Source organism: Miniopterus natalensis, chromosome 9 (genome assembly GCF_054644295.1).
Source record: "Miniopterus natalensis isolate mMinNat1 chromosome 9, mMinNat1.hap1, whole genome shotgun sequence".
Classification (NCBI taxonomy): domain Eukaryota; kingdom Metazoa; phylum Chordata; class Mammalia; order Chiroptera; family Miniopteridae; genus Miniopterus; species Miniopterus natalensis.
In genome coordinates, this window is record NC_142089.1 from 2,017,997 (window position 1) to 2,043,188 (window position 25,192).

General features: G+C 62.8%; 1 protein-coding gene across 1 annotated transcript in view; it reads left to right on the forward strand.

Moving 5' to 3' along the window:
• The first annotated feature begins 1,850 nt into the window (after positions 1-1,850).
• Positions 1,851-25,192, forward strand: part of AJAP1 (adherens junctions associated protein 1) — a 72,582-nt gene continuing 49,240 nt past the window's right edge. The window contains exon 1 of the mRNA XM_087820761.1: positions 1,851-2,045. Coding sequence (XP_087676887.1) covers positions 2,017-2,045 — 29 coding nt within the window. The 5' untranslated portion in view covers positions 1,851-2,016. The remainder of the gene's footprint in view (positions 2,046-25,192) is intronic.

Here is a 25,192-nt window from a genome sequence, read left to right on the forward strand (position 1 = left end):
CTGGCCCCTTGCCCCCACAGCGCCCTGCCTCCTCCTCCTCTGCCCCCCTCCTCTGGGATCTTTCTGGGGAGGCCGGTTGCCCGTCGGCCCTCCTGGCTGAGCAGAGCAGACTCCGGCAGCCTCGGAGTCCTGGGGGCCCGGGGATGAGGGGCCCGCCTGGGTGCCCACGGCCCCGGCCACGCGGGCTGGCTCCCCTCAGGCACCTGCTGCCCCTCCCGGAGGGGGCAGGGCCCGGGCGATTCCGGGGCTCAGCTGGGGGGACGCCTTTGGGGATCAGGCCCTCTCCATGGGGGCCGCCCTCTCCGGGGGGCCCTGCCTCGCTGGCGCATGGGAACTGCCCTGGCGGGGTTTCCAAGGCCCCATCAGCACCTCTCTCGGGGCCCTGAGGGTGAAGCAGGGCTCCGCCTGGGGGTCTCAGGCAGTCAGCAGGCTGGCCCCCCACGCTGAGTCTTCTCTCTTCTCCCCGGGAACAGGGTCCCCATCAGGTGCCTTTCCTCAGCTGGTCACTCAGTGTCCTGCAAACACAGGCCAACCAGGCAGGGCCAGGGCGGCCTTGGGACGGGGCAGGGGCCGGCCGGTGCGCAGGGGGGGTCGCAGAGCCGGGGGGCCGCGTCCCGGAGCTTTCTAGAGGCGCCTCCAGAGTCAGGCCTGGCGCAGAGACAGCTGGGCGAGCAGGGGCTGCCCACGCTCAGCCCGGGGCCGGGTGCTTCGGGGTCCAGCCTGGGCGGGGGCAGGAGGTGCGCTGACCCGGGGGCTCCTTCCCCCGGAGCCCGACGCGGGGCGCAGGCTGAGCGGAGGGAAGGGGTCCTGGGTGCGGACCCTGCCCGCGCCCCACGCGCAGCGCGTGGCCCCTCCGCGCAGCTCCACCTGGAGGAAACTTTCCGCGCAGCCCTCTCCAGGCGCCCCGGGGGCTCCCTCGGAGACGCCCCCTCCCCGAGCCGGCGCCCCGGGTCCACCGGGCTCGCTCGCAACCGGGTCGGAACCTCGAACTGTTCCGAATGCCATCCGGTTACCGTGGCAACACAACCCGGCGGCGGCCCCGCGGTCCAATCGGAGCCCGCGGCTGCTCTCGGGCCTTCCCAAGGTGAGGACCCGGCCGCGCGCGCCGGGGAAGGGGCGGCCGGGCCCCGCTCGGTGTCGCCGCGCGGGTGCGGCCCTGAGCGGCGAGGCGGGCCCGCGAGGCGGGGCCGGACGGGGCTCGCGCCCCGGTTCCAGGGGCGGGGAAGCGGGTGACGTGAGCCGGGCCGGGCGGGCGGAGTTGGGACCCGCTCGGGGAGGCGGGGGCGAGCGCGCGGAGCGGCAGACGCGCGGAGGGAGGCGGCGCTGCGGCTGGCGCGGTGGGCGCGGGCGGCGGGGCCCCGGGATCCCCGCGCGCCTCCTCGGCGCCGCGCCGCCGCCGCGCGTCCCTGCGCCCCGCGCTCCACGGCGCCCTCGCCCCGCGCGCCGCCCGCGCCCGCCTCCCGCCCGCGGCCGTCTGCGGAGCGAGCGCTCAGACGGAGCCCCCGGCCAACTTGAGCGGCGCGGACCGGCGGCGGAGCGCGGCGGGGCCCCGACCCGCGTCCCCCCGCGTCGCCTCCTCTCCCCGATCCCCGGGCCCCGGCGGGAGGCTAGAGACACGCACCGTGCGCTCCAGGCGGCGCTGCCCGGCCTCCCTCCCGCCGCCCGGAGGGCGAAGCCGCCGCTCCTCCGACCATCGCCGCGCGGGGCGCGCCCCTCTCCGGCCGGCCGCCCCGTTCCCGGGCCCCGCCGCCGTCTGCGCCGGGCGTCCCCGAGAGGGGCCGTGCGCCCCGCGGGCGCCCAGCCCGAGCCATGCGCCTCGGCGGCGGCGGCGCGCCGGCCGGCATGGAGCCCCGCGCGGCCGCGCTCTGACTCGCTCTGCGTCCCGCGGCCGGCGGGCGGCGGGCGGCGGACCGAGAGCCAGACACCGGCGCCGCGGGACGGAAGCGAGCGGGACCGGGCGCCGCGCGGATGGCCGGGGCGAGCGAGGTCTGAGGCTCCGCTCCCCGAAACGTGACCATGTGGATTCAACAGCTTTTAGGACTCAGGTGAGCGACCCGGCCGGCGGCGGGCGCGGCGGCTGCGCGGTGCGTGGGTGCGGGACGGGGCGAAGGGCGCTTTCCCCGGTGCTGCGAATAAAGGGACCCCATTCCCTTCCCCGCCCCCGCCGGCGGCCAGCCGGGCGCCCCGGGAGCCGAGCGGGCGCCAGTCCCGAGCTGCGAGCCCCCCGGGTCCGCGGGGAGCGGCCGGCTCGCGGGGTCCCCGAGCGCCGGGGGTCCGGCGGGGCGGCGTCAGCAGCGCGGTGTCCTGGCCGGTGGCCCCGCGCGCTTCCTCCCGGGGCCGAGCGGGGCGCCGGGCGCTGGCCCGGGCGGGGGCCGGGCTGCCGGGGAGGCTGAGCGCCTCGCTCCGGGCGAGAGCTCGGCGGGCGGAGTTTGAGGAAAACAGAACCAAACCGCCTCTGCGCCCGTCTTTCCTCCCCCTCGGGGCTGAGGGGCCGGGGGGCGGGGGTCCCGGGCTCCCAGCCGTCTCTCCAGCTGTGTGCGGGCGACCCCCGGGCCGAGGGGCGCGCACAGCTGGCGGGCAGCTGGGGGAGCGCGAGCGGCCCCCCCATCCACATACTGAAACACCCCGGGAGCGCCCTGGGGCTCGTCTGGGGCTCGGACCCCAGGGTGCGGCGGCGCGGGGCTTAGAGCCGGGACCCGCGGCGGGGGTGCCCGGGGAGACCCCTTTGCGCAAACTTTGCCCGCCCGCGTTGGCGCTCCCGCCGCCCCCTGCCCCCGGCGGCCTGGGGCTCAGCGCGGCTCCGTCGTCCCCTCGCGGGGCGGGTGCCTCCGAGCGGTCACCCTCGGGCGGGGGGCCCCGCGAGGCTGGTGCGTGTGGGTCTCGGGTCGCCGGGGAGAGCGCGGGGCCGGCGGGGGCGGGCGGGGGCGGAGGGCGCCGCGCGGTTCCCAGTCCGTCCGCTGGGGTGCGCTGCGCGCCCGCGTCGGGCGGAGCCGGCGGCCGAGGAGCCGGGGCGCGGGGGCCGCGGGGGGCGCGGGGGACGAGCGAGGGCGCGTCCCGGTTTTGAGAAATCAGGGGGCACGGAGCTCGCCAGGCTGCCCTGACCTCTGGGCCGACCCTCCGGTCCCGGGTGAAGACGGTTCACACCCAGTGAAACCTGCCCCGCGCTGTCCTGGCCTCTTTCTGGAAAGCGCGTCGCTGCGTCCCGAGGCCCAGCCTTGTCTGGTTGGCACCGCGCGGGCTTCAGAGGGTTAACGGAGAGGCTGCCGGTGCCGGTGCCGGCGCGGCCGAACCCCTGCCTGGCCCTGGACACAGACAAATGGGCCAGGAGGCTTTGCCGGTGACCCGTCCAGGCCCCTTGCCCTCTGCCCTGGGGTCTCAGGCAGAACCCCCGGCCTCGGGAGGGACCCCTGAGCGCCTCCGGAGCTGTCTGGCACCTGATTGCTGACCGCCAGCGGGTTATTTGAACCGACATGTATTTTTATTTATTTTTATTTTTGCCAAGTTGCCGGTGGAGGGCTTAGTATATTTTGATAAGGGGAGAGGAGAGTCAGCGTCGCGGAGAGGAAGCTCTGTCGGCTCAGAATCCGCTGGCAGGGCCCCTAAAGCGCCCCCCAGCCAGCTCGCCCAGGGCTTTGCTTCAGGAAACAGTTCTGCCCGTGATTTTGAAGTTTGACCTTTTGGTTTTTTTCCCTTCACTGTTAGCACAAGTGATTTTCCGTAAGTGGGTCTCCGAGGACGAGCTGTCACCTAGTTGGGAGGCTGACAGCAGAGAGCTCTGTCGTGGGTGAGAGCCGTCCCCGGGCCAGGACAGGGCCTCGCAGAGGGTCTGCGTGCTGTGCCTGGTGCCGGGCACCGTGGGCACCTGGGAGCCGGGCACTGCTGCTCCAGACCCTAAATGCACTTTTCCCTTGAAGTCAGCGGGTCACCTTTGCCTGGTCCCTGGCTCCCAGGTGAGCGCTGGGCCTCCGGCCGGCTGGCCGGCTGTGACAGGCCAACCCTGGAGCCCAGGTGACAGAAGCCGGCGCTGAGAGTCACCCGAGTGAGGGGCTCTTGGCTTCGGTTTCCGAGACCGAGTCTGGGCTTGGCGTTTTCCTTCTGTGTTTGAGCAGAGCTGTGCAGGGAGCCAGCCGTTCCTCCCTGGGAAGGGAAACAGACTGAGCCTTTTTCAGCTATTTTCATGCCTTTTCGGGGTGGCTGTAGCACAGCTCTGATGATGGCCCTTTCATCCGCAGGGGCCCAGGTGTCTCCTGAGCGCGCCCAGCTGCGCGGGATGGAGACGGGCTCCGGGAGCACCGGGAGCGGGGGGGGGGGGGGGGGGGGGGGCTTACTCAGCGAGCAGCGCAGCCCGGGTCAGGCTGGGGGCGGGCGCCTTCTGAGGCCGCGCACCCCCAGCTCGCTGCTCTGTCGGGGGCTCTGGGCTGCGGGGCTTTTGCAAGTTCAGCCAAAGCCAGAGCTCCTTCCAGGCCCCGTCCCCCTGCCTGTCCGCCTACCCTAAGGCTCCGTGGCCCCTGCTGCCAGGGAGGCTCTGGGGTGTGGCTGTGGGGGGGGTGGGGGGTGACATGTCACACACTCTTCTTTCATGGGGCGCTTCGCAGTTTCCCGAGCACGCTGTCCCACAGGTGCAGGGACCCAGTGGGCTGGCTGTCCCCAGGCCTGCCTGGAAAGTACGTCCTCCGGCAGCCGGGGCTGGGCCTGGGCCTCAGAGGCAGGCCGTAGGCTCTGTCCTCAGGCAGGGCCCTCCTGGTGCATCCTGCTCACGCCCGGTCCAGCTGCCGCCTCCAAATTGATTGCCACTGGGATCCGTGAAGCGTCGAGGCTGATTCTTCTCAGGGACAGTGATGCAGAAATCAGGTGCCGTTTCAGGAGGCGGCTCGGATCTCTCCACCTGTGGGCGCCCCCTACCCTCGCGCCCACCCCACCCCACCCCCACCCGGGGGCCCGCTCTCCTGGCGGAGGGGGCGGCAGGCTCCTCCCAGCCTGTCCCTTCTGTGGCTTTATTTTAATCACCGGCTTCCTTTCCTTCTGCGCCTCGAGGAAGCGATACGTGGGGAGCAGGGCCGGCAGCGCAGGAGCCGAGACAGCTCCAGGCCTCCCTGAGACGTCCGCCCGTCTTCTAGTCCCTGGAGAGGGATCCGCCTGCTTTCCTGGGGCTCCTGCCTCCTCCTGGCCGGGGGCGGGTGTGGGGGGTGGACAGTGGTGGGATGGACAGCACGCGTCCTGGCCTCACGGTTCCCACCCACTGACCCGGGCACCATCAGGGTGTTTGGCAGAAGTGGGCTGGGTGTGCGTCCAAGTCTTTCATCTCCTCCGACTCTTTGTGGGAGGCAGACCGAAGGGTGCCCGGAGCCTGTGGGCAGAGCGGCACCCGGGTCACGCTGAGGTGGGTAAAGGCCAGACCCCGGCCGCCCGCCCCGCCGCCCTGCAGCCTTCCGGGGCCTTGGCCTCCGTCTGGGTTACGTAAGAGTGTCTGCTTTGCGTGTGAACTTGCCCAGTTTCCTTCAAAGGGTTACAAGTCAGAGGAGACCAAACTGATGTAAAGATTAGCTCGGAAAGCCAAATATATCCTTGATCTAGATTTTTACGTTTGAAGTCTGGCTCGAGAGGGTTTCTCCTGCCCAATGCCAGTGAGACACAAGGGGAGACAGAGCAGGGCCTGCCGGAGCCCGCAGACCATGCAGCCGCTGGGCCCGCTCCCTCTAAGACCCCTTCCAGGAATTCTAGAGCCGGTGAGTCAGGAGGCTGGGACTGGGGGGGCAGTTACATAACTGGGGTGAATGATCAGTTAATAGAAAGTCAGAGGCTGAAGCGCGCCTGTCGGAGCTCCGGGGCCCGTGGGTGGGGGCCCTGGCTCCCCCAGTGTCCAGCCACAGCTGGGCTGGATCCCGTCTACAGCCTGGAGGAGGCCTGGCTGCTCCAGCCCCCTGGTCGGGGGTGGCTCTCTGCACCCCAGTAATCAATCAGAAACAGTGGGGTGCTTCAATGCCAGCCTCAAGGCCCCTTCCAGAGGAGTGCGATAAAGACTGAGTCCCTACTGCCCGCTGGAGTCGGGGTGGGCGAGGGCCAAGGGCAGCTGCCGAGTTGCCTCCCAGCGGCCTCGGGCCGGCCAGATTAATTGGGGCACCCAGGTGCAGGGACGGGGCTTCAGGAGCTGTGCTGAGTGCCAGGTCTCTCTCTTTGGAACGAGTCCCCGGAATGGTGAGAGGCCAGAAGCCCGCTGTTCGTCTGCAGAGGGGTCTTTATAGTTGATAAAAAGGTCTCCAGTGTGACCCAAAGGGCCAGGAGTGAGGCTGCCATGTTAGCAAAGGACAGGGTCCTGCTGCTGGGCCCACAGGGGCCCCGGGGCGGGGCTCGGGCTTGTGCTTGCGTTTCCACCAACCGTGTGCCCTCTGCAAGGTGTCCCTTCCTTTCTGTGCCCCTCCCACCCGGAGAAAGGCTGGTGGCGGCCACGCTGGGCCCATCTGTGCTGCGACTTGACCTCCCCAGCTTGCCGTTCCCTCTGCTTGTCCTGTCCACTCGCTGGGACTTCTGCCAATTGTCGCACTTTGTCTTGGGGCCCGGCCAAGAAGGGCTGTCTTGGCAGGACCGCTGCCTCTCTGCCCCCCCCGCCCCCATTCTCAGCCCCCAGTGGGCAGCTGCCTGGGTGGTGTGGCTGCTGAGGAGAGTCACTGCTGGGCTGTGTGTGACCTCAGCAGCTTCTGGAAGGGACAGCGTAGCAGCAGTGCCAGGACCTCGTAGCTGGCAGTGTGCCCCCTGGGGGACCCGGGAGCCTGCGTGTGGGCTCCTGTTTTGCAGTGGAGAGGAGCCCTGGTCGCTGGGCCAGGACTGCATCTCGTTTTTCATCCCCCCTCGTGCCTAGTGTGCGGCCAGGAGAGGTCTGTGGATGAGTTCCTGTGTCCGGGTGGCACAGGGCCCTTGATTTACCAAGTGTTGTCCTTCTGGTCACTCATCCCTAACTTCACACGGAGACCTAGGAAATGCCCAGCCAAGGCCAGTCTTAAGCTTAGACCCTGCTCTGACTCAAACAGGACCTGGCCTGCTGGTACTCACGAATTCCACCATTAGAGATTCATTCCTTTGGCTTGAGGATCGCGTTCTAATTGGAGTGCAGACACGTTCAGGAAAAATGATCCCATTGGCCTCTTTCAGTCATTATCATTTCGGTAGGAGCTAGAGCACCCAGACTTTTCAGTGTCTAGGAGGAAGGGTGGTGTGAATGGGGAAGGACAGGAGAGCAGGTGGCGCAGGTGGGGTAGTGAGATAGGGGAGCAAAGATACCACCAAGGGAAAACAGGGGGACTTGAGGGGGATGGTGCTTGGGGCAAAAGGCAAACTTACTGGCCTTCCAACGAGGCAGAGGTCTTCCTTCCCCTCTGCTTTGCTTTCTCGGGGACTGAGACCGTTTATACACCTAATGGGGACTAGGAGCTGGTTAACCAGAGACAGAGCCCTGGGTGGTCGGTCACCTGGGGCCACCCTTTCGTCCTGAGAACCGAAGCAAGCAGTCTGCACTGCGGGATGGTTCCCCCGGGTGGGAGGTCTGTCTCAACGAAACGTGAGCGCTCTGAGCTCTGAGAAGCTCCCACGAGGACCTCACGGGCGTTATTTCGGGCGCACTGACTTAGTGAAACAGGGCTCTCATTCATGCCTGGACTGATAGTCAAGCTCCTGGGAAGATGGGGCAACGAAAGAGCGGGTCAAGTGGCTTCTCTTGGGCAAATCCATGGGTGCAGCCTCCTCAGGTTGGCATCCGTTAGCTGTGGTGAAGTTTCTAAGAAGGTGAGGAAGCCGGTGAAACCCCCGGGGGCTTCAGGAGCGGATCTCAGGATGGGCCGCAGTGTCCCAGGGCCCTGCTGGGCATTTTCATGCTATTTCATGGGGTCCCTAGGTTTAGGTTGGAGGAAGGGGAGATCCCTGTGGGGAAGCTCTGGCCTCAAGAAAGTGCTGTGGAAAAACCAACGTTTCCAAGTCATTTTATGAAGCTGATATTACCCTGATATTAAGGCCAAACCAAGACAGTCTTCCAAAAGAAAACTAGAAACCAATATTGCATGTGAAAATGGAACCCCCCTCTCAAAAATATCCTTAACCATATATTAGCAAATACAATTCAGATGTATGGATTGTAGAAGCGCAATGTGTTTATTGAATAAATCTCAGTGGAGTTTATTCCGTGGATGCAAGGATGGTTCAATATTTGAAAATCAGCCAATACACCCTATCGCATGGGAAGGCCAAAGAAGAAAAATCGTACGATTGCACACATTTGATAAATTCAACGCCTGTCTGTGATGAGAACTCTCTGGAGGGGCACTGACTCTGCTTGATGAAGGTCGTCTGGAAAGCCTTCAGCTAGCTTCATGCTTAATGTTGAGAAGCTGGGAGCCCTCCCCTGAGATCAGGGACACGTCGAGGACGGCCACTCTCACCACGGTTGTTCAAGACAGTGCTGGAGCCCGGCCGGCGTGGCTCAGCGGTTGAGCATCGACTAGGATCCAGGAGATCCCGGTTCGATTCCCGGTCGGGGCACAGGCCCGGGTTGCAGGTTTGATCCCTAGTCGGGGGCGTGTAGGAGGCAGCCGATCAGTGACGACTCTCTCACCATTGATGTTTCTCTCTCTCTCTCCCTTCCTGTCTCTGAAATCAATAAAGACATGTTTAAAAAAAAAAAAAAGCTACCTAATATTTTCTAGTTTTCCATCAAAGATTAGCGCCAGGCTGTCTTTTGGGGGGAGGGGTAACCCCTTTGGGGACCCTGGAGCTGGCTGTAACCGCAGCTGTGGGCGAGCTGGGGTGGGGAGGAATGTGCCGCGTGGTGATGCTGCCCCAGTTTCGAGAATGCAAACTACAGGCCGCTAACGTTGCGAGCTCCGCCGTCGGTGACGGTAATAAACGACCCGGAGCGTCATTACTGGGTAAGAGGAGCTGTCCAGGTCCTCGCACAAACCAGGTCAGCGCCGGAAATAGAGCAGCCTGTTCGGGGCCAGCCCCCCTTTCCCCCCGGCCCGCGGGCGGCTTCGAGGCCGCGCTCGGAAGAGAAGTCGGACGCGGGGACGGTGGGCTTCCCGCCTCCGGTCGGCAGACGGGGGCCTCGAGGTGCGGAGCAGAACGTTAGTGTGGGGCGTTGCCGTCTGCACGTGGGTCTTTACGATGAAGGAGCGTGTGCGGGCGTGTGTTGCGTGAGCGCCCGCGTGGCCACACGCTCTCGTACGCGCTTGTTGAATGAAGCTGGGCGATGCACTGGGAGGCCCTGCGCTGGATTTGATCCTGGGCGTCTGGGATCCAGTGAACGACACCCGTTGCGCCCCTTCCTCCTCTGTCCAGCTGGGAGGCCCTGGAGCCGACGTCCATGGTCCCCCCACCCACCCGCCGGATCCATGGCAACCCTGCCAGGCGGGCATTGTCGCTCCCATTTTACAAAGGAGGACACCGAAGCTCAGAGAGGTTAAGTGAGTTGCCCCAGGTCACACAGCCAGCTAGTGGGAGAGCTGGGGTTTGAACCCAGGCTTCACGGACTCGAGGCCCATTCTGCTCCCATGGTCCCCTGTGGCTCCCGTCTTTTGTGTAAAATTTGCTTCACGCATCGTCCTTTTGGGGAGAAACAGAACAGAGGAAAACAAAATAAAAGGAAACAAAACTCGAAGGCCCCGCCGCCGTGGCATCGGGCCGGCCCGCTGCGGGCGCCGCCCTCGTGTCCGGCTGACCCTGAAGCCACAGGCCCGTCAGGCACCTGCGGCTTCAGGTCAGGGGCGACTGTCTAAATGAGAGGTTGTTCTGCAGCCAGGAGCCAACGAAGTGCCGCAAAGGGACGGAAACACCTCTGTGACACAGATACTGTTACTCAGTCTAGTTAATAATGAAAAATAAATACGCCACTAATTCCGGGGCCCTCTGGGGGCTCTCGGGACCTTGCGCCGCGGGATGAATGAACGGCCGCAGTGAGAAAGCCGGGGCTGGCCTCACTCGGGTCCGGCCGAGAGGACTGCCCGCCGGGGGGCCTGCGTGTTTACTGGGGTGCGGTTTCTCTGCCGTGACACCTCCCGTCTTCAGTGTCCAATCCAGGGATGTTTGGCGGGTTTACCGTGTGTGCGGCCGCCACCGTGGTGCAGATTCAGGACGTTCCCATCACCCCCACGGCGTCCCTGGGCTGCCAACTGTCAGCCCGGCTTCTGCCCCGGCCCCCAGCAGCCGCTCCCGGGTTTCGTCTCCGAGGCTCGTGCCTTCGGGCGTTTCCCGTAGCTCATACACGATGTCCTTTTCCTGCCTGTTGGCTCACGGAGCGTAAAGCCCTTTTCTGGGCCTACCACAGCCTGTGTCGCACCCCTTTCCCGTGTGTGCATGCGTGTGCGTGTCGAGGGGGAGTGGGTGCCTGTGGGTGTCTGCGTGGCTGTGCATCGGAGGTGTGTCTGTGCGTGTGTGTCTGTGCACGTGTGTGTCTGTGCGTGTGTGTGTGTGTCTGTGCGTGTGTCTGTGCGTGTGTGTCTGTGTGTGTCTGTGCGTGTGTGTCTGTGCGTGTGTGTCTGTGTGTGTCTGTGCGTGTGTGTGTGTGTCTGTGTGTGTGTGTGTGTCTGTGTGTGTGTGTCTGTGTGTGTGTGTGTCTGTGCGTGTGTGTCTGTGTGTGTGTGTCTGTGCGTGTGTGTGTGTCTGTGCGTGTGTGTCTGTGTGTGAGTGCGCGCAGGTGCCATGGGGGAGGGGTGGGTGGGCGAAGGGATCAGCACACTTGAAAATCACCGATTAATAAGTTTGTGCCCTTTCATCCATCATCTGTCCAGCAGTTCAAAAACTTTAATTAACAAGCTCCCTCCACAGCCCTTCAGGGTCAGGAAATATCATTAGCCTTCTTTCACAGATGGGTAAACTGAGGCAGAGCAGGGTTAAGCAATTTGTCTGAGGTGACGCAGAGTCAGCAGAGGGACGTGCGCAGACTCGGCAGCTCGGCCGCCCAGCCCCGGCCCGGGGGCACCCAGGGAGCCCAGGCCTCCTTTCCTGTGGGCACCTCCTGTGAGTCCGGGGCCAGGAGCCCCCGGGCAGTGTCCGGGGCTGACGCCCACGGGCCGAGCAGCAGCGGCCGGGCCTCTGTGCGCTCTGCCTGCCTTGCGCCGTCTCTCGCTTCTTCCCTGTGACAGGGCGAGGTCGGCGGCGGCCCTGAGAGAGGCTGGGACGGGCGGCCCCCCCCTGCCGCCTCCACCGCCTACCCCCGCCCCTCCCGGCCGCCTCGGACCCTCTCTCGGGGAGGAATTCGGGAATCCCACCGGTCTCAAGCTGGGAGAATTTATGTCAGTGGCCAAGGGGCATATTTGGATTTCATAGGAGGGACCTGGACTCAGCCAACACTTAACATCGTTTTATTGGAGTAAAATACACATCACATAAAATCGACCTCTTTACGGCGTGCGCTCCCGCGGCGTTTAGTGCATAGGGGCCGTGCAGCTCTCGCCGCCAGCTCGTTGCATATTCCAATTTTTCGAGAGGGAACTGGGTCTCCGGAGCGGTCACTTCTCATCCCTCCTGCCGGAGCCCCCGCAGCCCCCCGCAGCCCCCAGCCGGCGTTCGTCTCCACGGATTTGCCTGCTCTGAACAGTTCGCACAAATGAAATCTTACAATATGTGGCCTTGTGCCTGGCCTCTCTCACTCAGCATCGTTGCTCAATTCCTTTTCATGGCCGAGTAATATTCCACCGCTCACCCATCGACGGACACTTAGGCTGGTTCACCTTTTGGCCGCTGGGAACAGTCCCACGGGTGTCTCTTCCAGTCCCCGCTTTGGGTTCTTGGGGGTACGTGTCTCGGTGCCAACGCTTCTGAACCACGGGCTTTATCTGCGGCCCCTGGGGCTGGACGCAGCCCCCCACCTGTGTGACCCTCCGCCGAGAAGCAGCACGTTCCATAAGCTCTGCACTAAGGAGGGGTTTGGGGCCGTTTGGGGAGCGGGCTACAGCCGCGGCCCCCGGGGTGACTCTTACTGTCCGTGAGTCCTGCGTCCCCTCCTCCTGGACCTCGGAGCTGAGCCGCGTGGCCTCAGCTGACATGTGTCCTTTTAGCGAGATGCCCGCCCGGACCCCACGGGGACCTGGGGCCGGGGACCGGCCACGTGCCCTGAACGCGGAGCTTCCCCGGCGCCGACCTTGCATGTTGAGCCTGTTGCGTATCCTGCTGGCTCAGGAGCCCAATGCCCGCTTGGCTGCTGGTCCCCGGGACTGCTGTCCCCCGCGGGTCACCGAGCAGCCACAAGGCCGGAGTCTCACCGGTGGCCCAGCCCCACCCACCTGAGGTTTCCTGTCCCGAGAACCTGCTGGCAGCGTGGCCGGGAAATCGTGTGAGTGCAGGAGTAAAGCTGGGTTAGCAGGACTCTTCCCGAATGTTCTTTTGCCCTCTCGTTTTTGGAGGGGACAGCAAAGCCAGCAACAGAGCAAGTCGATACTGGGGGCCTAGTTTTGGGGAGACACCTTTTTAGGGGCGTCCTGGCGCGCTGGACCTTGTCCTCTGCTACGTCTCCGCAGCGCCCGTGGGAGCGAGAGGCTTTCAGAGCCGGTTCTGATCTCCCGGGGGGCAGGGGGGAGTCAGCAGGCTGCACCCCCTCTGCCTCCCCGTCTCCATATTTTGGGGTCTCTGGGAGAGGCTCTGTGCAAACAAAGGCCTCCTTTCATCCCCGTGGGCCGCCTCCTGTGCCTCCTTCGCCGCGCTCAGCGTTTTCAAACACAGATTCTCCCAAAGATATGAATCAGGAACCACGTGGCCATGGAGATGCCTTGGCCACGGGCTCCAGCATCTTCCTGCAGGCGGGAGAACACCGTCCCGTCGCTGTGAGGCCCGGGCGCCAGGGCAGCAGGCCAGAGGGACAGGGCGGGACCTAGAGCTCAACCCATCCCCTCTCTTCTGGGCCACCGTGGCCCCCCGAACCCCCTTGGGGCCAGTGATGGACAAGCATGCTCATGTGAAGTTGGAGGGCGCTGTCCCTAAGGCCACCCTCATTCTGATACTAACTGCACATTTGGGGTCCCCAGCACCACTCCCACTTCTGACACCAACTGCATCACTTGGGGGTCCCAGCACCACCCCCACTTCTGACACCAACTACAGCATTTGGGGTCCCCAGCACCACTCCCACTTCTGACACCAACTACAGTATTTGGGGTCCCCAGCACCGTTGCCACTTCTGACACCAACTACAGTATTTGGGGTCCCCAGCACCGTTGCCACTTCTGACACCAACTATAGCATTTGGGTCCCCAGGGCCACTTCCACTTCTGACACCAGCTGTAGCATTTGGGGTCCCCAGCACCACCCCCACTTCTGACACCAACAGTAGCAATTGGAGTCCTCAGGACCACCCCCACTTCTGACACCAACTGTCGCGTTTGAAGGTCCGGGACGCCCTGAGGTTCAGCGCTTCATTAGAAGGAATCACCATATTCAGAAAAGCCCTGATCCCCACAGCCCAGGTTTATCACACGGGAAGGACACAGGTTCAGACCAGCCACCGAGGAGGTTTGCGAGGCCGAGTGCAGGAAGGAGCCAGTCGCAGTTTTCTAGCCGCCCTCTCCCCTTGCAGCCGGGACACCTTCCTTTTTGGGCACCGTGTGTGACGATGCCCGTGGGGTGCTGTCCACCAGGGAAGCTCGCCTGAGCCTTTGTGTCCTCCCTCTTTCCTGGGGCTCAGTCCCGCAGACCAGGTTGACTGCCCACACGGTGGACCTCAGCCCCCAGCCCCGTGGGAGGTCAAACAGATACCAGATGACCCAAAGCCTCACCTTAAATCATGCTGTTAGGCTGTTTGGTGGCCAAGACCCTTTGGGAAACACACTCTTGTCAGGCAGGACAAAGGCCACGGGCAAAGGCCAGGCCTCTCTCGCAGGTTAAGCCCTTCGCTGCCCAGCATGTCTCACACCAGGGTCCGGGGCTCTCACGGAATCTCACCCTTGGCAGCGCTGTAGCCAAAGCCATTTAACATGGCCCAAGGCGTGGTGGGTAGGAGAGCGGGGGAGGTGGACAGTGGTGTCTCCGTGAATCAGCAGCACATTCCGGGCGTACGGGGAAGTCAACACACGCAGCAGCGTCAAGGCCACTGCATTCCCCGCGGGGACGCAAGACACCTGTGCTGGAGAGGAAGCCCGCCCGTGGCCCTGGCCCCGTGGCCCTGTGGCCCTGACCCCGTGGCCCTGTGCAGGCTGGCCGGCTCTGGGGTCACTCGGCTCCCCCTCTGTGGCTTGGGGCACTCGGCACATTTGGAAGCTCCTCTCCTGGTTCACTCGCATCGCTGCCGCCCAGGGGCCGTGTGCTGGCCTCCTCACTTTGTTTTCTGTGCCCGTGTACTAGTCACGCTCCTCCGGTCTCATCTGCTATGCACTGGCTCGTTTCCTCTCTTTCTTTTTTTTTTTTTTTTTTACCAGTTCCAAAGAAAGACAATTTGTGTGAAGGAAGTGCAAATTGAGTTTATTTACGACAGATCCACACTTTGGCAAAGAATTCCAAGAGGCCTCTGGCTTCTGAGAGGTGTCTGGTTGCAGCATCTCATGAGACGTGGCGGTCCAGCTGGCCAGATTGGAATCTGGTCCTCCCTCCTGTCCCCCTGGGGCCCTGATGTCAGCTCTGCACCCGCCCTTCCCAGGGACAGTGAGGCCGGTGCCGTCTGAGGGACTCTATGAAGTCGGCTTTCAGACCACATGCACGTGGGAGGGGAGGGAGGAGGTGGGGCCTCTGAGCTCCAGCCCTCAGAGCACCTGGATGTGCACCTGGGGGCCGGAGCAGATGGGGTTCAGCGAGGGAGACTGGGGCTCCTTGTCCCTGTTCGTCTGTCATCCCGGCTTCAGGGTTGACATTGGCACCAAAGGGGGCAGTTGACGTGGCACCAAGGGGCAGGCAACGGAAAGGTAACTTGAGAATGCCAGCCTCTGGACTCCAGGGGTTTGTGGGACTGGGTTTGCCAGGAGCAGGAACGGCGAATGCAGTGATGCTGCCTCCAGGCGTTAAAAAGGCCCACGGGTGCGCTGTGTCGGTGGATGAGGGTAGAAGCCTGGGTCCTCCCCAGCCCTGGGGTGGAGGGAGCAAGGCAGAGGAGACCCCTCCAACTGGCAGAAACACAGGCTCGTGTCCGCATCCTTCAGCGACCCGCCTCCTTCAGACTGGCCTCTGTGCCCCTGCGGCCCACGCCTGGGTCCCCGTGGACAGGCCGGCGGCCCTGTTGGCAGGCTCGTCCACACCCAGCAAGTGCTGAGCTGGCAAGAGTCCCCAGGGGTGGCTCAACGGTGGCTGTGGAGATCCCGACCCACGCCCATGACATCCCTCCTGTTCCCTGGCAGAGACGACTGGGCCAACCCGGTCCCACCAGGACCCATGAAGAGAACATTCCAGAAGCACAAGCAACCATCTAGAGTGTCCCGGGACCCAGTGTTCTCCTTGGCTCATGTGTTCTCAGCCCTGCAGTCTCTGTTCTAACGCGTGTCCCTGGCCGGTCTATCTCAAGGGGCCTCCCTGAAACTCCATTGCACCCCTCTTGGCTTGTAAGGCAGTGGGACCATCTCAGATGGCCTTGGTGACTCTCTGGTTGCTTTCGCTGGGACAGAGGCTCCAGAGAGCAAGGGGTCCTCCCGGGTCCCAGCCCCTGGCACATGCCCAGCATGTCCCCATGGGTGTCTAGACAGTGTGTGCTGACCCCATGGGTGGGCAGGACTGGACATGTGGACATGTTGGAGCTCTTTGCTCACCCAGGAGGAGAGAAGGCTTGGGGGAGTCCGGAGGGGACCAAGGCCATGGGAGCTGAGCTCACAGTGACAGGGCCCCGTGACAGAATGGGAAGCCACAGGCAGGAGCCACAGGGCGGCTGGGACTGGTTCAAGGTGAACGGTGACACTGTCATTGCAGGAGGTGCCCAGTGATGAAATGAGCCGCCTGTGGTGAGGGTGAGTGTCCTGCCAGGGGAGGCGTGTCAGCCTCGGCTCCGTGACAGGTGGCGGGATGTTGCGAGGGGACAGCTCAGCAGACAGTGAGGGTGGGCTGAGGTCCCCTGCATGTTTCCCACTAGGGCTCCTGAAAGTTGAGGACTCCAACCTCACGCACCCCGTTTCTGCTGACAGAGGCTGCCGGTGTGCGCAGCCGCTGAGCACACTGCTGAGGTTCGTCGCTTTTATTTGTAGTAAATGAGCTGTTTAGAGCGGAGGAGGGCCTCGGCGGGGACCGGCCAGTGGCTCTTCTGCCATCCCCCAGACGGGTCCCGCCCCTCTGGGCCCTTCCGCTGCGCCAAGCAGAGGACAGAGAGGGGATTGAGGAGGGAGCGAAGGATTTAAAACAACTGCCCTGGCCAGTTTTGCTCAGGGGTTAGAACATAGACCCGGGGACTGAAGGGTCCTGGGTTCAATTCCAGCCAAGGGCTTGTACCTGGGTTGCAGGCATGACCCCTGGCCCTGCTTAGGGTGCGTGCAGGAGGCGACTAGTTGATGTGTCTCTTTCACATCTATGTCCGCCCTCCCCTCTTTCTGAAAAGCAATGGAAAAAATATCTTTGGGTGAGGATTGAAATAAATAAGTAAATAAATAGAATAATAAAATAAAGCAAAAACTAACGTCTGAAACCAGAGCTTGCCACGCGGGGGGCGTGAAGCCGTGGTTTGCAGGAGGGACCCTTTGAAAGCCAGTGAGCGGATGTTCGGGGAGTGGAGATCTGCCTCAAAAGAAGGGACCAGATAATGCTCCACATGCAAATGGCTTGAAACTCCAAAAATTAAACAGGCGCACGTGTGAGTGCGTGTTTGGGTCATCGAGAGCCAGTTGCTAAATATATCCCGTAAATGATGAAAGCGAGACTCTGCTTTTCTCTGTCCACAGCGGTCCTGGAGCTGACTGTTGGTTCCGATTGCAATGCCGACGTATCCGTTTTTATAACAAGTATAAATAGCACGTGGCAGTGGAGAACTTGTTATTCACATGAGTAGTGGGTGGGAGAGTGTGGCCTAGGCGGTGGGTGGGTGGTGGGTCCCGCGGCCCCCAGTGGGGTGGATGGAGGCACCTGCTTGTAGTAGCTACAGCCCTGCCAGCAAATGTAATGGGATGTCCCTTTCTCTGGGTCCAGGGGCCACGTTGATCTACTAACCCCTGCTGAATTCACAGCAACCTTAGGGGCCCAGGTGAGGGAGGAGGCGTATTTGTGAGTCCTATAACTGTCTTGCACAGAAAGTGTGTCGCAGATGCCAGCGAATCGGCTCAGGCCTGTGCCCTGCAGTGCCTGTCCTGTTTTGAAGGGTGAGCGGTGTTTGTATGAGTTAGCTATTGCTGTGTAACAAACGTGATGGCTTAAAACAGCACACGTTTGCTGTCTCACACTTTCTGTGGGTTGGGAGCCCGGGCCTGTGTACAGCACAAGAGCTACAATCAGGGTGTCGGCAGGGCCTCGGTCTCCTATGAGGCTGGACCGCGGGAGGACCCCCTGCTGAGATTATGCTGCTTCAGCACGAGGCTCCTCGGAGGCTGCCTGACCGAGGGCCCAGCGCCTGTCAGGCCCTGACCCTGTGTCCCTCTCCAAATAGCAGCCCACAGCGAGGCAACTTGCTGCTTAAGAGCCGGCCAAAGAGAGAGTCCCCTAAAAGACGGACGTTAGGATCTTACGTCACATTTTCCTAGAAGTGACATCACCCCCTTTACCCCCTTTGTTTTCTGTTGGTTAGAACCGAGTCGAGGTTCCACTGGCTCCTAGGGGAGTGGACTGTAGGAGGCATGAGCACCAGGAGGCAGAGACCATCGTGACTGTCCACCACCGTGGTGACCTGCTCTATCTGATGGGTTCCAAATACAACGGAACCTCCGTTCTCAAGCTTATTCCAGAAGGCTGTTTGAATCCTTTCTTCCCTTTAGAAATAATGTAAATTGAATTAATCCGTTCCAGACCCCAAAGGATGCCCTGTTTGAATCTTTCTTACGTACAGTGCATGTCTAATGTACTATCTAGTCTGTAGATAAATACTTTAAAAACAAAAAGGACTTGAAACGTAAATGAAAATTTAACAAAAAAATGAAATTACAGTAAAAAATGAAAATTTAATAATAAGCAGCAACAGAAGCAAAAAACTGAAAATATTCACAGCACAGTTTCCTGAGATGTTAACAGTGCGAGGATTAGCGGTAAACTGACGCGTGCTCGAGCACCCTCTCCTTTGTCACCCGAGAGACGTGTGACTGATCACACAGGGATCAGCGTGAAAGGGTTGTCGGGTTGAGAAACACGTTGTTTAAGACGGGAGACTTTCAAGAACCGGGGTTTGGCTGTAGTCGCTGACACGGACAGGGCAGGACCATGGGCAGCCTCTTCTCTGGTCCTCACCATTCGTTATCCCCATTTGACAGCTGAGAAAACCAACTCACAGAGAGGCCCCGTGACTCACCCAAGGCCACACAGCAAGTGCCTGAACCGCGCAACCAGGGGTGCCTGCTTCGTGCCGGAAGGCCAAGGGCAAGCGGCTGGCTGGGAGCTGGGCCCGGGAGACAGCTCCATACCACACCCGCAGCCCTTCCCGGTCTTAAAGGCACCGTCCTGTGTCAAGGACCGAGAGCGTCCCACTCCCTGGTGCCGCCGTTTCTCTGGATGGCGCTCAGGGCTGTCGGATACCCTCCGCCTCCTACCTGACTTGGGTCTTGCCTGTCTCCTCTCCCTGGAATGCAGATATAAGCTCCAGGAGGGCCGCGCCTTGTGTTCTCTGCCCCTGGATCCTAGGACAGGGACCGTCGCATAGTAGGCACTCAATAAACATTTGCCGGGTCAGGGAACGAAGAAACGGATGATTGAATGGTCCCTGTGTCTTGAGCTCTTTGGTCGGGGCCTCAGATCCTAAGCAGCCCCGCTGATTAGTCTCCTGGGGAACCGAAGGCCACGGGAGTTGATTCCCTCTCAGTTCCGGAGGCTGTGCCGGCTCCTAAGGCTCCAGAGACGTGTCCTCCCTGGTTCCGTCCGGCCCCTGGTGCCTGCTGGCCGTCTCGGCATTCCTGGGCTTGTGGCTGCACCGCCCCCAGCTCCGCCTGTCCGTCAGGGTGGTCGTCTTCTGTCCGCGCGTCTGTGGGTCCTCCCCTCTCCTTAGGAAGACACCAGTTGTATTAGGGTTCCCCAGAGATGCAGAACCGACAAGACGGGCATCGCTATGTGCATGTGCATGTGTGTGTGCGTGCGTGTGTGCGCACGTGTGCGTGCGTGTGCGTGCACGTGTGCGTGCGTGTGCGTGCATGCGCGTGTGCGTGCGCGTGTGTGTGTGTGCACATGTGTGTGTGTGTGTGTTCGCGCGCACAGGCTCATAGACAGGGTGTCCCCCCCAAATGTCTGCACACTTTGAATGATTACAGTGATGATAAAGTCAGTGTTTATTAACATGCGGCTCATTTTCAACATTTAAAAGAATCTGCAGAAATGAATAATTTGTTTTGTCAACGCCTGTTTCCAAACGGATGACCGTTCTGGCCCCGCCGCCGCTGACGGGGAAGCAGTGGAATCGCGAACACCAAGGATCGTTGGGTGCAGGCGTCTGCGCACTCCCGATGGGTCGCCGTTGCCGGTTTTGTACCGTAAACTTTATCTTTCCTGTGTCCCCATAAAAAAAAGCCGAGCGTCCCTTTAGGATAAATTTTCTTTGTTCAAAGCTTAGCCTGGCTTCACCCATTATCTCAAATAAGTGAAAGGACACTGCAACCGCCGAGCCGCACCGGCGAGGGCCCTCGTTCATCTTAATCACACCTCCCGAGACCCTATTTCCAAACACGGTCGCATTCTGGACCTGAGTTTGGGGCGGGCACTCTTCGCCCCACTGTGCCTCCCCGAGGGAGGCGGGGGCTGGCTGGGGCTCGGTCGCGGGTCCGCGGGCTCTGCCTTCCTTGGTGCTCCCCGTCTCCGGCCACCGGCCAGGCCTGTGCCGGCCGCTCGCCGCCTCGCGAAGCCGCCCTGGGCGGCGCCAGGCGCGGGCGGGGAGGAGGGCAGCTGTGTTCTCAGGTGCGGGGAGTTCTATATAGAGACGCAGAAGGTGTTTCCGTCACGGCGGGGATGAGAGGTTCAGCGCGGCGTTGCCACACAGGGGCTCGGGCCACAGCGGCTTCTTTCCGGAGGGGTTTTTATCCGGACTTTGGGCTGCCAGGGAGTAGAAATGGGCCATTTCTCTGCAGGATTACAGCTTAGTGTCTCGTAACCTATATGATATACGAGCTAAATAATAGGGCTTTGACATCAGAATTGGGGCGGATTTGGAAATATTGCAAAGATAAACTTCTGAGCAAGTCCTGCTTGAAATGGTGTGTTTTCCAGCACCCGTTATTGCCTTAAAATCCTGAGGGGAAGAGTCAGATAAATCAAAGAGACAGGTGCAGCCTTTTGATTAAACAGCCAAACTCATACAAAATCCCTTTGTCTAGACTGGACAAACACCAAGTGTGACTTCAGGCGGGTTGATGAAATGCCCCTCTGTCGTCCCCCCGCACGCTAAATGCCCGCACTGTTTGGCGAAGGCCTCTGGAAGCCCGTGTTTGCGGCCGCGCGGACAGCGGGCAGAATCGCCACAGACCGCCGCGGAGAGGGGCGGCAACCGGGCCGCCCTGTCGGTGTCCCGGCCTGCCAGCCGCAGCCAAGGGGAGGGAGGCGGCCGTCTGCGGGAGCAGGGCCAGGCCCAGGCCGCACCCAGCCCGGGCGGGAGTCTGGGAGACCCACGGGTGTGCGGGCGGGCGGGCGGGCGGGGGCAGGGCGCTGGGGCCTGGAGTCTGGCCTGACGCAGGGCTGGGTCCGTCTGTCCAGGCGTTTCTGCTCCCTCGCGGACACCAGCTGGGCAGAGGGACAGGCTTAGACAGCGGCGAGGGCAGGAGAGCTCTCCCTCTGGCCTTGACAAAGCCCTGAGCTCCGTCCTGGGCAGAGGAAGCCAGGCCTGCTCCTCCCGGGGACACTCGCTCAGGTTCTGGCCTCTGGCCTCAGAGCTTGGAGAACATCCCGAGACTCACCTGGCTGGGCTGAGATTGTCGCCCGCCCTTTCTCCCATTCATTCCGCCGCCGTCTGAGGTCATCACCCGTGTGCCAGCTCTGAGTGGGTCCCTGGAGAGCCGGGGGTGGAGCCGGGACAGGTGGAGAGGGGAGAAGGGCAGGGCCTGGGTGTGCAGGGCTCCCCCCTCCATGGAGCTCCGGGGTTCAGGAACCGTGGCTGCTCCACGCCCGTGGGGGACGGAGCGCGTCCCGGCTGTGTGGGGGCCGCTGTTAGGCTATTTTCCTCCGTGGAAAGCATCCTCCGTGCCATCGGCTCTGGGGTGGGCACACCTTGTAGGTGTAAGCGTTCACGGGGCAGGTGGGGAGGAGGAGCCGGGGACGCCCCTTCTGCCGGGGGAGAGGGAGCTACGGGCCACCTTTCGGAGCCGAGCCTCTGCCTTCCCAGCCAGCAGCTTCAGGAGAGAGGGCTCGGGGAGCAAGACACAGGGCGGCTCAGGGGCCCACCTGGCTGCGGGTGGGACGCCCCCGGGTGGGGGTGGAGAGGACGGGAGGGGAGAAACACAGGCCACTTCTTGACTCCCTGGGTCCCCAGGAGCTCTGCCTCTCCTGCTCTCAGACGCCCCGACACTCAGGATCCGTCTCCCTTCCTGGGTCGAACCCTGGGCTGAGCAGGTCTTTGCAGGCGCCTCGGGCTCCTTGCTTGGTTCCGAGTAGAGCTGAGTGTGAACCATCTGAGAGGGCGGGCGCCTCCCCATTTCACAGACGGGAATGCTGAGGCTCGGGCACGTCGACTGAGGGCAGCAAGTGCAGGAGGAGCGGGCTCAGCGATGGAGGGGAGGAGGGGCTGGAGGATCGGGGGGCTCACCTTCCCCGGCCCCCCCGAGAGCCAGTGAGTTCCTCCTGCGCGGGGCCGTTGGCGCCCTCGAAGCCTGGAATCAGCCCTGGCCCCAGGCCGTTGTCTTCTGGCCTTTTTTCATCACGAGTCACCATGTGGGAGGGAAAAAGCCCAAGGGCAAAGCCGACCCCGGCTGCGGGGTCTCCCCTCTTAGAAGGGCTCCTCTGGACCACCTGACGGTGGCCGTCCTCATGGGTGACAGTAGCCCTGCTGGTCAACGAGACTCACATAAGTGTGACTATGTCCAGAGCCCCACAAGTTGTGAAGACAAGGGTGCGACCTTGGCCCTTCCCGCACATCGACAGGGACCTCGTTCGGGCGTCAGATGGAAGACCCGGCTCGTCCGTGGGACTCCCGTGTGCAGCCCGCCAGGCCCGCGGGGTGGGCGAGGCCTCCCTGGGACGAGACCGGTGTCCAGCAGGAAGGACACAGACAGGCCTGCGTGTCACCAGCTTCCACGCGGACGCTCATCTGGGGGTCTTTCAGGGCCGTGCCGCGGAGGCTTATTGGCAGATGGTCTGCAGGCTGTTAACGGTTTGTGCCTCACCGTGTGCGGGAGCCTGGCGGCAGCCACGGCCCTAACCAACAGCAGGGAGAAGGCGCCATGCGCAGCCTCTCTGTCCCCAGGCTGCTGCTGGCGGGAGCTTCTTCCAAGGACCAGGGACAGGACCCCTTGTGGGGCAGTGGCTGCTCCCCCAGGCAGGGGACAGACGGGCCGGGCGCCCTGTGCACAGCCCACTGCAGAGCAGGTGCCTTTGGTGACCTGCGATCAGCCATCTGGTCAACCCGAGGCCACGCGCGGAAGGTCTGTTCACTTGGGTACCACAGGCCTGCCTGGCTGGGGAGGCAGGACGTGCCAGGTGACAGACAGAGGGACCCAGGTGGCCCTCGACACTCCAGGTTTGGCAGGGCTCCCTCCGGTTGGCACCACCTCCTGTGTTCCCTTTGCAAACCCCTCCGTAGCCCCGACGGCAGGGCTTCCTCCTCAGAATCTGCTCCCGACGGCACATGCCGGGCACGCGGCAGCCGGTGGTGACAGCGGCTTCAGGGATTTGTCTCACCCCCACTCGGTCCTTACGGCCGCCGGGCCTCCTCCACCCGGCGACCCCTTAGCCAGTGGTCACGGCTGCGGTCGTTTCCTGGGGCAGCCGTGACTCGGGACCGCAGATGGGAGGTGCGGGGGCTCGGGCGGTGGTCAGGGCCCCCTCCGGGATGGTGGCCAAGACCGTCCCAGCGGCTGCCCCCACAGACCTCCCAGCAGGGGCTGCTTCCTCTCTGACGGGTGAAGGAAACTGAGGCTTAGAGAGATCACGGCCTTAGCGTTAGTCACACGCTCCCTGAGCCCATGTGCCCGGGGACAGCAGAGGCCTGGCCGCCGGGTTTGGGGTGGAGGCGAGGCTCGCCTGGTGCTCAGGCCCGCGGGGGCCGAGGGGCTGCCCTGGAGACCAGGGGAAAGGGGGGGCTCCCTCCCTGTCCCTCTGTCTGTGGGGCTCCTGGCCAACCAGGCACAGGGCTCTGGTCTGGGACAGTCTCGTTCTCGGGGGAGTGATCCCGAGACCACAGAGTGAGAACGGTGTCCCCAGAGTAAGGAGAGAGAAACACTCGGCACCCTCTTTGCAGAGAGGCTTCAGAGACCATTACCGACAATCAGAAGAGCGCCCGGGATGAATTCAGCTGATTAAGGCGGTTAAATCATTTTATTTGCCAGAGGGTTGCCCGATTAACGATGAAACAAGCAATTTACACCTGAAACACCTACTTTCAGCGCTAATGGCGGGGACAGTGCAGTTGGCAGAGCCCACCCCACAGTCGGGCCAAGGCTGGACCCCAAGGCCCAGGCTCGCCTCCCGGGCACAAGGTGGAGGAGCTCCTGGCGGGATTTGGCCCATGGCAGGGTGGATGCCAGGCCCTCCAGCACCCATGATCCTTGGGGGACAGCACCCTGCAGTCCCTCCCACAGATCCCCTCTGGAAGGGGTCACCAGGAGTGCACGGCTTCCAGGTCGCTCCCCCAAATCCTCCTGCAGGGTCATTCGCCAACTGCCTCTCTTTGCCCCGCACATCAGTAAGGCCAAATAGCAGGCAGTGGGGCACCTGGGGTTTGGGGGGCTGAGAGCCTGGATCTGAAGCCCAGTTCACCACTTACTGCATGCACCGAGGTTACCTCTCCGCAGATTTACAGGTGAGGAAACCGAGGCACAGGGAGTCGGGGGCCTTTCCATCATCAGGTCATTCTGGGGACTGAGCTCGTGAACGTCAGAACCCAGCCCCGTTGCCCCAGACCAAGTGCTCAGTGACTGTTGAGGGGGGTTTCCTGACACCCCCAGAGGACACGGGTGCTGGGCGCTCCCCACCGCCGCCTTCCTGACCGCTGCTGGGTCTTCTCAAGGGGGCCCCACAAATAAAGCCGCAGCCTTCCTCCTGCTCTCCCCAGCCCCTCTCCCTGGTAAACTTTTCCTGGGCATCCAGTACCCATGGCCTCCTCCGAGCAGCCCCCGGGCTCACCCAGGCAGAGCCGAACCCACCCCAGCGCGTTGACCGCCGGCCTCCGGGCCGTGGGTCGGCTGAAGCGCCTGTTCCCGGGGGCCCGCGAGCCCCTGGCTCCTGCAGCCTCCCCTGAACGTGGCAGAGGCGCCCGTGAGCCAGGCCCGGGCTGCGTGCTGGCCGGCAGCAGGCGGGGGCCGGTGCTAATGGTTGTGGGATAATTGGATACAAATAGAAATTAAGAGGCACAGTGAACATTAGTGTTAAAGAGTAATTAATATTAAATTGCGGTTAAACTGAATACGTGCCCACCGCAGGCTGCGGTTCAGTTTTCTGTGCGCTGATCCCCCCCCCGACTTTTGCAAGTTCCAGGTTGTGTCCAAGTTACTGTGTTCTCTTGTCACATCTGTGGGTGTGGGGATATCAGCGGGGGCCCAGAGGAGCCCCGGAGAGCCCTGCCCTCCCGGCCCGCTGCGCTCGTTCTCAGCACCCCTGCCCCCCGAGCAGGCCACCGAGGGAGCCCTGGGTCCCCTGCAAAGGCCCTGTTCCATCTCAGCCTCATGTACACTCGGGGAAAGGACTGAAGACAGGGACGTGTTTTCCGCAGGGGGTGGAGAGGCCGCTTGCGGACATCCGGGCTCCCCAAGTCCCCTAGGTGGGCTGGGTGCTGACTGTGTTGGGCCAGCCCTCCCCCTCCCCCATCATGCCCATCACAGACTGAGAGGGACCCCCCAGGTCCCCTGCCCTCCCTCATGCCTGGCTGCCTGCTGCAGGGACCCTCCCCCAGCAGCCCGAGGTCCTGGTCCTACCCCAGTGTCCACCCTCTCAGGTGCTTCTGGAATTTCCTCTCCTTCCTGGTGCCCACTCTGAGCTCTTAAATTACTGA